Raw genomic sequence first — 18,243 nt, forward strand, 5'->3', positions numbered from 1 at the left:
TTGTGACCCACCAGAATGGGCTAATGGCATTACTGAAACGCCTTTGACCCCCACCAGTGTTTGCTTTCTACTCAACCAAACAAGATCAAACGCTGTTATCAGAGCGGCCACAGATAGAAGCCACTCCACCACCGACAACTGCAGACGTGAGATACAACCTTCCAACACAATTAATGCCGTCCTGTTAAGGCCTAATGGAGACAATTCAAGGATGATATGGGAGCCAATACGGGTGCATTTGACCCACTCTTGTGCTAGCAGCCGCAGTGACGGGCTCTGTAGCAACTTGCTCGGGTCTGATGCCGAGGCGTCGCAGGTGAGCAGAAACAAGAGACGCACTTGTGTTTTTTTAAGTGTTTAAGTGCTGTCTTTAAAGTGTCCTGTTACATCGCTCCTTCCATGACCGCACAGGTAAGACACGTATTCCCTTTACTCTACACAATAGCAGCAGTATTGCAACAATAAACTACATTTCATAAAGGACATTTTTAATGGTTTTAACTTCACATAAGTGTCTTATGTAGCTCTAAATTCTGCAGACAGGGAGCAGACATTTGCTTGTCTTGATCCCCACATCACCACTACCACCATGTGATGGCAGTTTTCCCTCCTCTTTGTTGAAGTAACACCAGGCCCTGTTTGTTTATGTCATTATGTCTGTGGATCATGTGACTGATGGCTTTCTGAGAGGCTCAGAACCAAAGTTAGCTGGGCCACCGAGACCTGCAGGCTGTGAAAGGGCCTTTTAGAGGAGCAAGGGGCCGTAGAGGCGAGAAGCGAGGAGAGATTGACAGGGGTTGATGGCAGACCGTGAGGTCACAGCCAGGTAAGAGGTAAGCCTTGTGCTCATCTACTACACTTGACTCAGCCACCGAGCAACAACTGTATGATCGTAATGAATAATTCCTCATCATATTGTAAACAATATGTACGAAACACAATGCAACATCACCTGGTAATGCACAAAAACATACAAGCACACATTCCTCATAGATTACATTGAATAGATACATTTGAATGCTGTAATTCTATCACTTTGGGATCATTGAGACAACGAATACAATGATTGAACTTGTGAAAACTACCCAGAGTCTTTGTTGTATTATAAATCACCGTGCAGTGTGTTGGGGTCTGATAGCCTTCACACTCATGGACCTGTTACTCAAACGGGCCTTCTTTGATTGACATTCATCATGTTTCTGGGACCTGACATAATGCAGCCTCTGGTGTTTCTTCATGCTGTTTTTGATCTGAACACCTAAGACCTTAAACAGGACATGAGCAGATTACACCTCAGCCATGTCGCCGACTTCTGATTGTGTCATAAAGAACCAGAGACAGTCCAGAAAGGAGACTGAAGGACAGTTTCCTGTTTCTGTGTCGCATGGGTTTGACCACTACCCGGTCCGACTAGGGACCAGAGGCACAGAAGTAAACCAAAGTAAATATTGAAACCCTTTTTCACAAACCATGAATCACTTAGCACACATCATGATCACGCCAACTTGGCAGACAGGAAGTGTGCACCATTTCAAACCATTGGGGGAGCCTGCACTCTAACATCTTTGGTATGGAGTTTCTTTGAAACAACTTGCCATTCCTTGAATGTGTCTGATCATTTTGGCGCCTGCACTTACCACATATCGTCTCTCCCGGTGTTTGCGTCTTTGTGTAAATGGCCCGTCTTCTTCACCCTCGCTAGTTTGTTGTCTCGCCTGTGCCAGTCACATGGTAGAAAATCATCAACCCGCCCACTCCCTCGCTGTGAATTCTCCAGACAATGAGCGTCACTATTCGCACATGGGCATCACAGGACATGACACAGACAAGCTGACAGGGTAAAGTTTGTTTAATGTCCCGACTGAATCATTCAGACGTTTGCGTTTTCACATCCAGCGCCTTGAAACGACGATGTGGAGAAACGTTCAAGGTTGTGGATGGTTGGGCTCCCAACCATCCACCATCCACCATTCACCATCACACTACATTCCTTTAGTTCAGAATAAGAGCATCGTATTTCTGCGACCACAACAGGTTGCTTGACGGGAAAACATAATCATGGGTAACTTGAACCATTCCAACAAATTATCAATGCTGTTGTTTTCTGGTGTCAGAGAACACGAGGTTAAGGAAAGCGCTGAACAAAACAGTTTCCTCTTTACCTAACAGTTAGACTGTTAAAGGTTGTACTAACATCTTTACATTTAAAGCTGTTATTCTTGGTGTTTGTTTTAGCAGCGGTAGAAGATCTGTAACTCTCCATTCCCACCAGCGGTCCTTATTAAATACCAGGCGTGCTGTTGTGTCCCTGGCGGGTTTGGGTGTCCTTGTCGCCATCATCAAGTTGTAAGACACAACTTGTCTTGCTGTTGGTCTGGGGGCCGTTGTGTTGGTGGGGGTGAGCTGTGGAGGGCGACAGAAAATAGAAAATGGGAAATTCCTGTGTGAAGTGCAGTCATTGTTGATCAGGTGTGAACTGCAGAGCAAGAGATCAGGGCAGGAAGGGGCGGAGGGAGCAGACAGCTGCTGCAGCCCCACATCAAGCCCTTCCACTACAGCACACCAGCTGGGACTGAGGCCCAGCGCTCACTACCGGGGGCCCCGGCTCTCGCCACACCATTTTGGGAATGCCGAGCACGATGGATACGCCTGTGGAACAGCTAATGCGCACACAAACATGTTATCTACGCCGTTTAATCACACACGTTCATATGAGATGACACGGCATACAGCAATTTGCATTCTCGAATACAGTCCAACACTGATGAAGTTTGATACCTCTAACAAGATGACTGATCGGCACCCAGTGGTGGGATATTTGACACCTCACCAAACTCACAAGTAGTGATTGAAAAAACAAGAGGAATACATCTTTTCTCAGACACACATCACACAAGTGTTGATGGCTCCATTTGTCATTCTGCTGACACTAATTGTATGAATTTATGTAGGAAATCAATTATCATTCCTATAGTCTTTTATACATATGTCAGCGCATGGTGCGCAGCGGAAGTGACGTTTTGCTCCAGCCATCCAGACAAGGTGGAGGCTCTAAATATGAAATTAAAACTGTTGCCGCACTGTGTGAGCAAGTCAAGGTTTACGACCTGTGGACGGCTCTTTTATGGTTGAACAACAAACGCATGGGAATGACATTAGCTCCTGATGATTTATAATGAGATCTGATCCAGTCCGTAGTTTCCACACGAGATGCAGATTACATAATGTATATGGTTTTTGTATTGAACCTTCACTGAGTTCTTAAGTTCCCACACCAACCATCCAATCACAGCACAGCGTCAGCCAGCTCTGCTTCATAGACTCTCATCAACGGTTCAAGCTGGTTTAGTGGATCTGGAGCTCATCCTGGTCCAACGTTGTGTGATAGTGATGCCTTTTTCCCAGACAGGTTGGAAGGAGATATACGACTTTAATATGTAACATTTCTCCCTAAGAACCTTTGGCGCTAACATGAGAGTGTGTTAGCACATCATTAACTAGCGTTAGCACTTCTATGCTAGCTACTGAAGGTAAATTTGAATGTAATTTCATGATTGTGATGATGATGTGTGATGAACAGTGAATAAAGAGGAACAATGTAGTTCATTAAATGTCTGTTTGGTACCCTTTTAGGTCGACCTTCCTTCAGTTGTGTGGACACTTTTTTCCTATTTGAAAGGTTTTCTCTGAAGAATTGCTTTGGTGTGTTTTGACTGCACGGCCCAGTGACATCAGCAACATGTGTCTGTAGTCCTGCCGTCAACTGATGACTGAGTATATCTTGAAAATGGCCATCAATGAGTCCTTGAAATCCCAAACCAGTCAAGTATAATGGCCTGATGTGTCCTCTGGGAGCGGGAGGTCACATGTTTTTCCATCCATAACTAATTTCTAATAAATGGCCACTTTCCCAATGCTAGTGCTCAGAGGTCAAATTGTTTGCATGCTTTTTTCTGGCCACAGTCTCTCAAGCGTATTTTTTGACTTGTGGGAGGTGGATTTAGGTAACTAGTTTTGCACATTCAACATAGTAAAAACATGTTTAGATATCTGAGCTGTAGACTGTTACTTTGATATCTTATTGCTTATTTGTGCATCAGATAATATGACATTAGTGCTTTATAACATGACAACATTTAATGACACAGGAAGCCGTACAAAGACACATACACCTTCAAATATTATAACATCATGTAATCTGTACCAAAATTAATTTGGATTTCATTGCAGGAAAGCTGTTTAACTTCATAAAAGGCAGAGTAAATGATCTCCTTCAAGGATGTGCATAGTCAGTTCCTCAAAATGTACTACGATAAATGTATCTGAACAATTTGTTTACTTTCTACTTAGTAAGTTGAGATAAGATTGGTCCAAGTATTGTTATTGTCTTAGCACAATAATAATATTAATAGTAATGCATTACATTTATATAGTGCTTCTCTTAGTACTCAAAGTCACTTTACACGATATCCTAAAAGCTACATTTTTTCCATTGTTTTGTCCTGTAATGCCGCTGCTAAATGTGCTATATTTATGTTTGCTGATTCCAAACAGAAGGATGAAGCTCTGTGGTGTAAAACTCTTCTTTTTAATCCACCTTGTTTGTGAATGAAACACACGGTGTAGGACAGGTAGTCTTATATGATGATGTTATTGATGAAGTCTCAGGAAAGTGTACCAGGTTGACAAATACCAGAATGTATCTTTAAATGTGCAAGATCCAACATTGGGAGCATTGAAATTGCTACTGGACCTCAAGATGGCAACGACAAGGCAGCGCCTCAAAGCTAACGGCGCTAACAGTGCAAACCACACAGACCTGCTACCTGAGGGGGAACCGGAGGGTGGTGCTGCACGTCCACCACAAAGCTGTTGATCAGGAGGCCGTAATCAGCTGTTACCGTCATATGAGAGCAATGCAGAGCGGCAGCCGTAAGCCAATCAGTGGGGCACGCTCACATGCACGAACATGCACTAAAAGGCACATGGTCGGTCTGATATCAACACAGAGAGAGAGCGAGAGAGACTTCATGCTCTGCTCAGGTAGACATTACTCCTCTAGATCCGGGCCTTTACTGCTTAATGCTCTGAATGATATTTACAGCTCCTGTGTTCTCCAAACGACTGAGACAGGGCACATGTGCACATACCAGTACAATTGATTAAAAGCTAACAATTAATTTTCCAAAAGCTTCGGTTACGCCTTCAAAGCAGTAACATGTGTGTCACTACCATTTACAACAGCGTCTGTCTTCAGAAAGTGATCTGGCTATGCGTGACCTTGCATCTAACCCTGTTAGATATGCGCCTTGAGCATGTTCATTGCTCAGTGACATTTTGCTCCTTAAAAATAACACAGATGCTGGGCCCCGTCTGACTGTCCCTGTAGCCTCGGCGTATCTGTAGGTCCGGCTATTGTTATTACTACTACCCCTCCCTCTCTCTTGGTGTCTGCGTCTCTGAGAAGGACAGTTGTGTGAGTCACTTTATTAGTGCTGAAGTCTGACATGTTCTCAGCTTCTTGGCCTGTAGAAGCAATCAGAGCCTGTCTGCAACTGGCGAGCGTTAATCACGGATCAGCGACTTGAGGATTTGCACAGTCTGCTCACCCTGACAATGTTGTCTGTCGACCAATACCTCTTCACATATCCTCGTTAGTTATTCACACACATCAGTCTGACTGGCCATGTGAATTTTTAGACATCACTTTGCATTTTCACACTCATGCAGATTCACGATTCTGGATATTGCCTGTGTCTTTCATCATATAATTCAACTTTATCCTATGATTATCGCATCATTGCTGGTATGTGTGCATGAGTGTGTTTGTGTCTGTCTCTTCAAAGGCTTTCCAGGGCAGCACTCATTATGGATAAAGGGGGTGGGGAAACTAGTTCAAATTTATTGCCTGCGTCAGCTGTGTCAAATTTGGCAAGCTCAAATGGTCAGCTTGCAAATGGCCGGCCGATACCTAAGGGTCAGCAGCCTTTGTAATAAGAACAGAGTTGTCCATTTTTACGTCATTCAAAGTCCATTCAAAGACACTGTTATGTTCACATTGAGAGCGTCACATTCCAAGGCTGCTGAATCAGTCAACTGAGAGCGGTGAAGACTGACCTGATTCTGGGTCCGGGTGGCATGAAGGACAAGAAGAGCTGCTGCTGATGGAGAGCAGGCTGCTCGTCCAAGTGAATCCTCCAGTCTTTTTTTTCTTCTACTTTTCTGTTCTTTTGATCATTCATAAAGGGGACCACCCACTTTCTGAACCCTTGCCTCTATTTTTGCAGGGTCAGAAAGAGTGGCCAGTTGCTCTTTATGGCGGAGATTTTTACGATGTGGTCAGAGCTGTTTGGAGACCACCAGTTCTCCTTTCACTTGTCACTGGAGCTAAAGTAGCCCGAGGAAGGGAAATGGACTTCACTGTTTTAAAGTCTTGGAAAATTTGGCAATTGTTCAAAAGTCTGTAAGGAACCCTTTCCTCCATGTATTAACACGACGATAAAGCATTTAATGAATTACATTTTATAAACAGACATATTTATTGTGATAATTACTTTTTCCATCACAACTTGGGATGGCACCCAAAATGTTCATTGTCATGAATCGACAAAAAAATAATAGCTGAGGCTATCATTGGTTTTGTATTTGGTCAAGAACCAATGTGTTGGACGCTATAATTTGGCCGTGATGATGAAGCTAAATTACCACCAAAGTTATAACAATTCTTCTTAATTAATCTCAATTCTTCAATCTTTAAGGACACATGAATGTCTTCATCAAATTTCGTGGCAACCCATCCAATAGTTTATGGATATTTCAGACAGACCAAAGGCTTGATCACTCTTTGTTTTTAACTTGGACTACACTGCAAAAATTTAAATCTAAGTAAGATGAAATATCTTAAATCAAGGCATTTGACGCTTGTTTTTTGATTGACAAGATATTTCTTCTCATCAGGCAGTTTTTATGTTAGAGCATTTCACTTGTTTCAAGAAGTCTTGGCAAGTCAAATTTTCCTGTTCTGTTGGCAGATAATTTGTCTTATTTCAAGTAATATTTCCCTCATTTTATTACTTTTTTTTCTTGTTTTTGGAAGCTGAATTTTTGCAGTGTATACAGTCAGACTGGCAGACCAGAAGGGGATGTTGGCACAGTCCGCGGTGAGGAGCTCCGTTATATAATCCAGCACCAGATCATTCAGAGCCCTAAATATGATTAACATAACTTCAACAAATGGATTGTAGAAGAGACCTGAAGCCAATGTAGATCAGACAAAATGGGAGTGTGAATCATATTGTTTTGCTCGAAAGTCAAGCTGCCGGGTTTGGAACAACGTGGATCTGTTCCTTGATTAGTTCGGCAAGTGAACGAGGTATTACAGTCACACAGGAACATGGAGGAGTGTGTATTATGCTGCTGACGGACAGAACTGACCCAAGTTTTGAAATACACCTCAGTTGATATACCTGACTGCACTACTTTCTTTATGTGTTGCCCCAAGCTAACTATCTGAGATAACACCCAGATATTTTATGGCTGACTTTATGTTACTTCTCACTTGATTTATTACCTCAATAAACATTGTGAACTTGAGTTTATGTCTCAATCTCCAGTTTCAAGTCTTCTTCAATACAGAATGATGGTCAAGGTCGTATAAATTATGGTCCCATTTAGGTTCAAATAGACCATGAAGGAGGCTCACTTGTGATTGACAGGTTGCTACCACAGCGTAGCTCCTCCGAGCTTACGAGGAGACTTAGCCTCAAGCCATCTCATCTCTATATCCCTATGAATGTGAACTAAAACCAACATTGTTTTATGTTTTTTTTAGGTAAGTTCTCTCTCAACAGTTTACAGCTTGTTCGATTTTGATGTTTCCAGCAAGTTGTAACGGGACGGCAGGAACCTGAAGGTAGTGGATCCAACCCCGTCTCCTAGAAATGATCTTTATATGCACCTGGAACTGCAAATGCCTTTTGAAGGTAATATATGACCAAGTAGATTAGATTTTATATCAGCTTGAAGAGGAAATGTTCACGTATCTGGTAAGTCACAAATATGTAGATGCTAAACGTATCAGTAATATGTTGCCTCGCAATACTTAATCCGCTAATCAGGTGAAATAGCCTACAGAAAAAGTCTGTATAGTGATTTGAGACATTGAAACCAGGGTCTTGTGCTTTGGACAGAAGATCCGGATGAGAACCCCAGACTTTATATGCCTGCCATCCATTAGGACTGCTATGCAGGAGATATATTTAGTGAATCATTCCATACAAATTAATTAGTCCTGCTAAACATAATCCAGGTTTCTGGACCATTGCTGTGTCATGATACAGGGGACACGATTCATTATATTATGAAATATTTCGATACTGTAAGCAACATACTGTCTCACACGTGGACATGGACATCACATTCATGGATGTAAGGGGCTGAAATGAGCTATCTTCATATCCGGCATTGAGGAAGCATCTGACCAGCAGGCTCCCTCAGCGCCTGGATGTGGAGATCATTTGGGGGACACCCTGAGGAAGACTGAGGATATACTGGAAGGATTACATATGACATCTAGCCCTGTAGCGTATTAGTGGAAAATGGACGCAAAACAAAGAAGAAAATGTAGTCGAATAGTCCTTTTTGGACCCGTAAGTACCTAAGTGGCTGCGTTCTCTGAATGGAAAAGAAAGGAGCTTCAGTGCTTCCTTCCTTAGCTCCTTCAGCATAGGAAACACTGGACCTGCCTTTTTGAACGGAAAGGAGGTAATGCCGCCCCACAATTCCTTGTGGTGGCAACATTTAAAGCGACGCACCATTCGGCCGTTTACGCGAACAAACGATCGTGAAGACAAACGCAGATCATCAATAAAGTGTTTCATAAACTATTGTCTGCATATTCTTCATATTCAGCATGTTTGAGACTGAACAGAGACCGTTTAGTAGCTTTGTTCTATCTGTGAAAAATACTTTGTTTTACTTACACATTCCTTCTTTCATTTCTATTCCAACCTCGTTAATAAAGTAACACTTTGAACCATGTTGTTCATGTTGTCTGCATGACGTAAGAACACACGGACCAAGTATTTAAGATGTGCTTTATCGTAGTCCGTCTCCTGAACGTTGTCGTTCCACTGCTTCAGACCGACGTCACTAACACGATAACTACGTCGTTAGTGAAAGTCTGATCCTCTAAACACCGCAGAGGTCTTTTCATAACTCCTCACGGGTAACGTTAGACGTGAGGAGGTCATTTCTTTAAATATTCAACTGCAGCCACTGATGAAGTTTTCCTGTGTCTCAGCACCTCCCAGTGTATTACACCTCTGCTATGTTCTCTATACGTTCTCTGCTATGTTCTCTATACGTTCTCTGCTATGTTCTCTATACGTTCTCTGCTATGTTCTCTATACGTTCTCTGCTATGTTCTCTATACGTTCTCTGCTATGTTCTCTATACGTTCTCTGCTATGTTCTCTGCTTTGTTCTTTGATATGTTCTCTATACGTTCTCTGCTATGTTCTCTATACGTTCTCTGCTATGTTCTCTATACGTTCTCTGCTATGTTCTCTATACGTTCTCTGCTATGTTCTCTGCTTTGTTCTTTGATATGTTCTCTATACGTTCTCTGCTATGTTCTCTACTATGTTCTCTGCTATGTTCTTTGATATGTTCTCTATACGTTCTCTGCTATGTTCTCTACTATGTTCTCTATACATTCTCTACTATGTTCTCTATACGTTCTCTACTATGTTCTCTATACGTTCTCTACTATGTTCTCTGCTTTGTTCTTTGATATGTTCTCTATACGTTCTCTGCTATGTTCTCTACTATGTTCTCTGCTATGTTCTTTGATATGTTCTCTACTATGTTCTCTGCTATGTTCTTTGATATGTTCTCTACTATGTTCTCTGCTATGTTCTTTGATATGTTCTCTGCTATGTTCTTTGATATGTTCTCTATATGTTCTCTGCTATGTTCTCTACTATGTTCTCTACTATGTTCTCTGCTATGTTCTCTAATATGTTCTCTGCTATGTTCTCTGCTATGTTCTCTACTATGTTCTCTACTATGTTCTCTACTATGTTCTCTGCTTTGTTCTTTGATATGTTCTCTGCTATGTTCTTTGATTTGTTCTCTGCTATGTTCCTACTATGTTCTTTGATATGTTCTCTGCTATGTTCCTACTATGTTCTTTGATATGTTCTCTACTATGTTCTCTGCTATGTTCTCTGCTTTGTTCTCTGCTATGTTCTTGGGACTGCAGTCCCAAGTACAAAGAAGAAACAGACTAAAACACTTTAAACTAAAGAAAGGATATTAATTATGATGTTAAGGTGTAATTAACAGCATCAGTCGTGACTGTGTTCCTTTTGGGTGAGCTTGCTCAAGGGCCCGTTGGCATTGTGGTTCACGGTGATGACCGGGACCTTCAATGGGACGGGTTAAGTGTGGACTGTGGAAAAGGCCTGTTAGTGGTGCTCTGAGGTCTCAGTATGATTTACATTCCTGCTCAGCTTTCATCATTTGGGCACAAAAAAGATCCAAATATGTATTGTTGGCCAAGTGGTCAAAATAGTAGAATGTGACTTATATGTAAATTATAGTTATATCTTTGAATTTAATCATTGCAATATCATCTTTACATTTCTCAGTTTTGTTTGTTTACTTCAAAGACACATTAGAAGAACACTGAGTTGTTAACTGTTGTAAAATGTAATTGAACCTGTGCAGACAGACTAAACTGCATCAGACTCTGCTCGTCACAATCTCACCCAGAAGATGAAGTCTATCTGGGGACACGTGGTCGGTCGGGTCGCCTCCGACAGCCCGGCTCCCTCAGTACAGAACCAGAGGACAAGCGCCTGCTGATGGACTGAATGTGTCTTACATCAGAGACATCAACAAGCTGCCTCCTGTCAGCCAGTCTCAAGCAGATCAACACGTCACTCATGCCTAACTGCTGCAGTCGCCACTTTACCACCTGGTCAGGGCCGGCGGGTCAGGAAGGGGACGATGAGGAGGCACTTCATGGAGCTTCGCGCTCCATGAACCACGTCTCATCTGGACTCAGGAGCTCCCGTGTAGACAGCCCTGTGTTATCACATCGCCGTCCTTCGCATGTTCCCTTTTCTCTTCTCTCTTTGCTTATCTTGTATCCATCTTCTCCTCTGCTCTCTCTCCTCTCCTCTTGGCGTGTCTCCGCCTCTTTGGTAATTAAGGACAGTATCCTGCTCATCTCTGGATGTTGATTGTGTTTAATGTGAAGATGAAACAGGCCTTTTGTCGACATGATTTGTTTTGGCCTCCTCTAACATGAGCTGGAAGTGTGACCAGTTAACATAAGATAAAAGAGAAGTGTCTGTGTGTGTGTGTGTGTGTGTGTGTGTGTGTGTGTGTGTGGGTGTGTGTGTGGGTGTGTGTGTGTAGGGAGGGGGGCAATTAACATGTAATTGCCACACCCAGAAGGTGTCATTAGGCTCTTTACTTTTACATACAGTGCTACAGTAATGCTCTACATGAAAGCAGTCTGGACTCTTTCCTTCTCAGTTTCGTTCCTTTTGTAACTTTAGGATCTGGATGTGGATTTCCTCTTTACCTCTTTTCATTTTGCCCGTCCTCCAGATTTGTTCACACGTCCTTTTCTGCACACGTGCGTCTCCCTGTTACAGTAACCCCTCATAGGGTCCTGCTGCTGTGCCCACCCACACGAGAAGGATTTCAGGGAGGGACTTTGCCTTTCGACATCTAACCAGTGAGCAGCCTCATCCCGCGGAGACAGAGGGCTTTCAAAAGCTGCACGACAGCCAGCGGACCTGCACCGAGCCGAGGACCCGGGACTCTGACTCTGGGATGGATGACATGATGCGCGGATCTTCTGCCGAGCTCTTCACCCCTCAGCCCTCCGGGTCAGGTCTGTGAGCTGAAACAAAGTCAGAGCTGCTTATTTCCGAGCCTCTGCTGGTGGATGGACAGGTCAGGAGAGCATATGCGACACTGTGGGAGCTCCGTTGGATTTATTCACCGCATCCTCCCGGGATTTATGTGCCTCAAGAACCCGTTTCTTGATCGGATGAAATAAAGAGGAGAATGTATGGAATAAACCAGCGCTGCATTTACATGTAAGACGAGCGAATAACTGCAGCATGTTTGCATGACTGCCACACCGCGACTCCTTCATAATAACAACTCTTCATTATTGTTACTTCTGCAGATCTTTTAATTTTTTCGTGCTGTGGTGCCATGCCCAGGTAAGCTCCCTTTGTGGTAGAAAAAAAGTTGAAAAAAAGCTAATAACAAAAGTTGTAATAACTAAATTCTGAATGTCGCATTTGAATATGAACAGATATCACCATACTCTAATTATAGGCGGTTATACAATTGGCTCTACTTTTCTTTATGCCGGATTCTCAGATTAGAAAGAAAAACATTATGTATTTCATTTTTCCCGTTGCATAAAAAAGGGGGAGAATCACCCGTCTCCTAATTTTAAGCAGTATGTGAGGACGCAGGGCGCAGTGACGGACCAGCTCAGCCACAGGCAGGTCAGGGTGTACCAGCTCTACAGCCGCACCAGCGGGAAACACGTCCAGATTCAGGGCAAGAGGGTCACCGCCACAGCTGAGGATGGAAATATGTTCGGTAAGTGCTGACCCCAGACCCGCTGTGTTTCTTTTTCTCTGGAGTTGTGCATCAGGGAGGGGTTTCCTGATCTTCCTTTAAGTCCACCTATACATATCACACGTTCAGCTTTTTTTTATTCCTACTTGGGACCCTGTGTCTCATTGAGCTGCAGTCCCGGACAGAAGGAAAAGGCCTCGCCGTCATCTGGGAAAACTACCACTTTGGAAACATTTATACAGTCCTCAAAAAAGATATTAAAGATGTTTAACCTGTTTCTCAGGCGATCATAAGCCAGTGAACTGGAAATAACACAACACAATCACATAACTCTTTATTTTGGTGAAAATGTAAAATATTGGCCAGTAAAATCGAAACGTACCGATATGCTCATCACAGGGTGACATTGAGCAAAGTGATCATCTTTGTCTGGATTCACATCTTTCTATCATGCAGCGGACAAACAGTTATATCCTCCTGATAGTTGGAGAGTATTCAGGAAACAATGGCAGGTTGCATATTGACCCTCTGAGCTTGAAATATCGCTGGCGGGTAATCATTTGTCAGGAGATGTGTTGCTTGGCTCTGTGATGTGGGAAGGGACATTATTCTGATCCAACCTGCCAGTCAACACATCCTCAAAGTGTCAGGATATAAAGTCTGCAGGGAATCCATGTTGTCTTTTTTTTTTCTTCCTGTTTATGCTGATATATTTTCCACACAAACACTGGCTCCTGGTGAACAGAGGTCGTCCTGCTTTAACGGCAGCACTATTTAACGATTCTTCAGAGGAATCAAGGGTATCTTGGTGGAAGCCAGTACTCGGTCCCGGGCAGTAGAGCCTCAGAGCCCTGCTGGGAACGATGTCCTCGGGCACAAGCGGCCTGCTCGTCCCTCCCTCTGTGAGCTGTGTTCAGGCCTCTATGCTAATTCAGCCTCCCTGCTGTATCCATGAAGCCGTCGTCTGGCGAGTAAGCGGCTGATTAGGACGCGTCCTTTGTCTCGGCAGCCCCAATACACACAGCTGTTGCAACGCCCAATAGCCATAATTGACTGCAGGACAAACGCAATTGAGAATGTGTATTGTGCTCTTTAATGTTCTGTGATCACATTTGTTCAATCATTTGTTCGAGGCTACCGGGGCTCATCGGGTGTCAGTCTGCAGTTCCAGCTCATCAGAGATATCATCCACTGACAAACAGATTATTACAAAGTAAATTCTCATAGTAACAAGTAACATAATATAATGCCTTGTCGTAAATGATGTTTGCTGTTGCTTTTTGGCTGAGTGTTAGAGACGTTACAAAGAAGTTTTGAAAACACAAAAACATAAATGTAATAAAGACAAAGAAATGAGATGTTTGTCTGTACAAGACGAACATTTCTTTCTTCCCGGCAGCTCCTTGACTCTCTCCTCTCTTCCTCTCTGGCAGCTCGTCTCTTTGTGGAGACGGATACTTTCGGCAGTCGAGTGAGAATCCGCGGTGCAGAAAGTGGCCGCTTCCTCTGCATGAACCGGAAGGGGAAGCTGGTGGGAAAGGTAGGATACACGTGTCTGGATGTCTTGTATTTGTGAAACAAAGGGATTTTTAGATGGCGTCGAATCAACGCTCTGAAAAGAAGAGTAAATTGCTAATTGAACTTATAGTATGATATTATTCAGCGAGTTGTAAGCAGGAATTACATTCTTTACATATTACGGAAACATATTAAGTTCACAAGGACAGATTTCATTTAAAATGTCACTCTTTACCCAACAGATAAAATGTGGGTGTAACAATCTTAAATCTAAATCCATATGGAGCTTATCAGCTCTCACACAGACACAATGTGGCTCCCACACTGAAGCTCACACGGTGTCATGGTCTCATAACTTGTCAGTCACCTGGGACATGATGTGCTGGAAAAAAAAGGAATAGTCAGAGGGCTGATAGGAAAGCTGCTCCGCCTTTTGGGCCATGGATGACGGCAATGAGAGGAAAGTACCCATCATGCACTGCCTGTGTGTCGGGTCAGAAGTCAACTCTCCACTTCCTTCATGGAAACGGCTCTTGACACTCAGAAGCTGAGACAAGAGCAAGAGTTCACATTAATCCTTTTTTAGAAAGACATTTATTTTTTAGCATTTCTGTGATACAAGAAGTGATGAGCCCATTCAATACTTCAAAGTTGACAACTTCCAAAGGCTGAAATGTGTATCACATGTGCATGAATGTGTGACCGTGTGTGATTGTTTCATTTAGATTCAGGTTTCACTTGTCAATCACACACCAGACAACATCAACAGCACATAACATATTTCCAGAAAAGAGATGAGCGATAGCTTTTTACATCTTTGTGATATGTTTATGACAATATCATTCATCCATGTACATATCATTTGGGGGTTAATTATTCAGCATATTTGTAAGTCTTTGAAAGTGTCCGCTTGATGAAAATAATGTAAAAAGGGAGTTTAAGGTGTTAGCTGGTGAGTTTTAGAGTATTTAGAGTACTTTTGGACACAGCCACAAAGCTACCAAGTTAACCGACTGCTTGCTATAGCTTCATAATTCATGGACCAAAATAATAGTATTATCCAATGATGCAAATAAGCGACTCCAAAATAGACAAACTATTCCTGAATGTAACTCAAGAAACCAACATTAAATTTTAGTTTCAAATAAAAAAATCTGGATACTAACACTTGTTAAAAAAAATAATAATTAAAGGGTCTGCTACACTGCAACATCTATCTAAAGTTTGCTAACATTAGCTAACATTAGCCGCCTTAAGCTACTGGCATCCAACATATCCTCATGCAACAACTTATTTAATATCTTAGAAAAAATACTTTTCCTACAAAAGCCAGCCCACTAACAACTTCAGCTTGTTACATGAATATCGTCAATATACTTGCTTTTGTCATCGTCACTTTTACAAAGAATGTTGATTGTGATGAGCTTTCACGGTGTGAATAGAGGCAGCAATGTGTGCATGTGTGATCACTTTATTATTGCTCTGTGGGTCAGAGGATCCTGGTGGTTGGTGCTCTGCCTCCACCCAGACAACCACTAATCATAAAGTGTGTGAAGTGAGTGTGCACCTCCGTGTCTGTCCACGGCAAAGCTCACATCCTGCTGCAGAAAACTGCATCAAATTCTATGCGTGTCCAGTTAAGGCTGCATGTCTGAATTGCTGTTTGTTTCATTTTAATTATGATGCTTTGTGTTCAATTCATTTACTTCACCAACAACAATTATTGCTCTTGATCTCTGCTTCTATTTTTTTTTTCTAGAACTTTCCTTCCAGGTGTCACATGTAGGTTAAGTAGGTTCCCACCACTTCCTGGCCATATATATATATATATATATATATATATATATATATATATATATATATATATATATATATATATATATATATATATATATATATATGATGTTTATATTTTGGTTCCAGTGCCTGTGCAATTTTGAAAATATGCATAATTGTGATATTAATTGATTATCAGAAAGTTTTCAATTAGAACAAGAATACATGGGAATGATTTGCTTTTCATGGATATTGTACATATTGATAATGTTTTTGGTGTGATTCAGACTCTTTTGTAGATTTCCCATGAGCACTTCTTCCCAAACCCCTGTGTGTTGTTGCCGGCAACTTCTCATTGGTCAGAAATGATGAGTCATTTCTTTTTTTCTAAAGTTACACCGTCTCATTTCAAGGTGGCTTGATACGATGTTAAAACTATCTTATGAGAGATTGCATAGCTTAGCTTTGTGATTTAGTTTGGTAGTCAGGTGTAAATGACTGAATCTGAATGAATGCTTCTATCCATGCGTCGAGCGGTTTGTCCAGTTTTAACAAAAGAAACCTTTTTCTCTCTTCTCACGCAGCCCAAAGGCCGGAGCAGGGATTGTATCTTCACAGAGATCGTACTGGAGAACAATTACACGGCCTTCCAGAATGCCAAGTATGAGGGCTGGTATGTGGCTTTCACCAGGAAAGGGAGGCCCATCAAAGCCTCCAGGACGAGGGAGAACCAAAGGGAGGTCCATTTCATCAAGAGGCTCCACACGGGCCCGCCCCCCTTCCCCAACACGGACCAAAGCAAACACTTTGAGTTCATCCGATTTCCGGCCACACGTCGAGCAAAGCGGAACAGGAAATCACGTACCTCTTCCTAACATGCAGCAAAAGATGGACTGATGACGGTTGTGACACGGGAAGAAACAGATGCCATTTTATTTTTGTATATTTTTGATAGGCAAAAGATGGTTAAAACGCCATAAATCTAAAGTAATATTGCTGTAAAATGATGACGTGTAAATACTGAAAAAGAGTAAAGAAGATGGATTATATTTAATGGTCCAGCGTGTATGTGTTGAGAGGCTCGAGGGACCGTATGACTCGCAGGGTTAGTGAGACGTAATTACCCGTCAGATCATCTCTGTGTCACGAGCACTTCCATTATCAAGGATAACAAACTGCTCACCGGATTTAACGTGCAACACAAACATCAACCAAAATACACTGAGAACAAAAGTCAGAGGCAATTCAAAGTTCAAATAAAATGACATTCAGCTTCACATCATGCAGGATTCACGTTATTCCAATATTAGTTCACATTGTTATGCAGTGGCTGAACAAAACAATGCTCAACCCTTGTGGGAAATGTAGGAAGTAAAATTAAAGCAGTCGCAAAGTTTTCTCAGAAGCTAATTGGTCTGCAGAAATGTGAAATCGTAAATGCAACATGGAACAGTTCGTCATAAGTTAAACAGGGTCGAGATTTGGGAGTTTGGGACTCACGTTAACCTCACGGTGGTGCTAGAGGACGACTTGAATACAGAAGATAGAATAAGGAGCATGAGAGGTTGAGGGGGGGGATGTGCAGAGAATGTGCAGAGATTGTGGAGTTCATCCACACACTAACACTCCCATCACACATCAGATTAAAGCATGAGGTCTATGAGTGCCCAGAACCCACACAATGTTATGACAGATCAAAATGCTATTTGGAGTTCAGCCAAACAATAAAGCTCTTTTAATGAACTTGGCAAAGAAGGAAGCCGCGAGCCTTAGACCGGGTTAACCATTGTAACGTAATGAGACCTATTTTTACAGTGATGATGAGAGGAACACATTTAATACTAGGTTGGTAGGAGTACACACACACTTTCTGGTTTTTATTAGTTGTACAAAGCATGCCACAGACTCACTGGGGAAGACTTTTGATGCGTGAAATGTGTCATTCTATTTGACAAATTGCTTTTGATTGGCTTACTTTCTTTTTTTCTTTTCGGACCTTCGTGAAATAAACTGTATCACAGTATGAGCTTTACAACACCATAACAAAGTACATAGAGAATACAGTCATAGTTAAATATTTTTAAATTGTACATATGTTGCCTTATTAACCTATATGACTAATATATAGTGGGGAAAAAATAAATTATGTTTTACCAACATTTCCACAAAACGAGCAGAAGTTATCTCCATCCACATGCTGAGTCGTCACGAACACACAATGTACGAGGCAAAATCAGGCCCTTCTCCTTTTCTCTTCTTCCAGATATAAGTTCACATTTAGTTAATATGTATTACTGTTTTATTTGAGTAATTCACGCCACATGTATACAAT

The 18,243-nt window shown here is 42.1% G+C and overlaps 1 protein-coding gene across 1 annotated transcript; it reads left to right on the forward strand.

Moving 5' to 3' along the window:
- Nucleotides 1-12,086: 12,086 nt before the first annotated feature.
- fgf17 (fibroblast growth factor 17) lies at nucleotides 12,087-16,859 on the forward strand. The gene is made up of 6 exons (XM_068605344.1): nucleotides 12,087-12,118; nucleotides 12,211-12,247; nucleotides 12,461-12,638; nucleotides 14,051-14,157; nucleotides 16,111-16,113; nucleotides 16,496-16,859. The coding sequence occupies exons 1-6, from the start codon at nucleotides 12,087-12,089 to the stop codon at nucleotides 16,784-16,786; spliced, it is 648 nt and encodes a 215-aa protein (XP_068461445.1). The 3' UTR covers nucleotides 16,787-16,859.
- The last annotated feature ends 1,384 nt before the right edge of the window (nucleotides 16,860-18,243 follow it).

Source organism: Clinocottus analis, unplaced genomic scaffold, assembly GCF_023055335.1.
Source record: "Clinocottus analis isolate CAN_PGR_092001 unplaced genomic scaffold, fCliAna1.0.p SCAF_7, whole genome shotgun sequence".
Lineage (NCBI taxonomy): Eukaryota > Metazoa > Chordata > Actinopteri > Perciformes > Cottidae > Clinocottus > Clinocottus analis.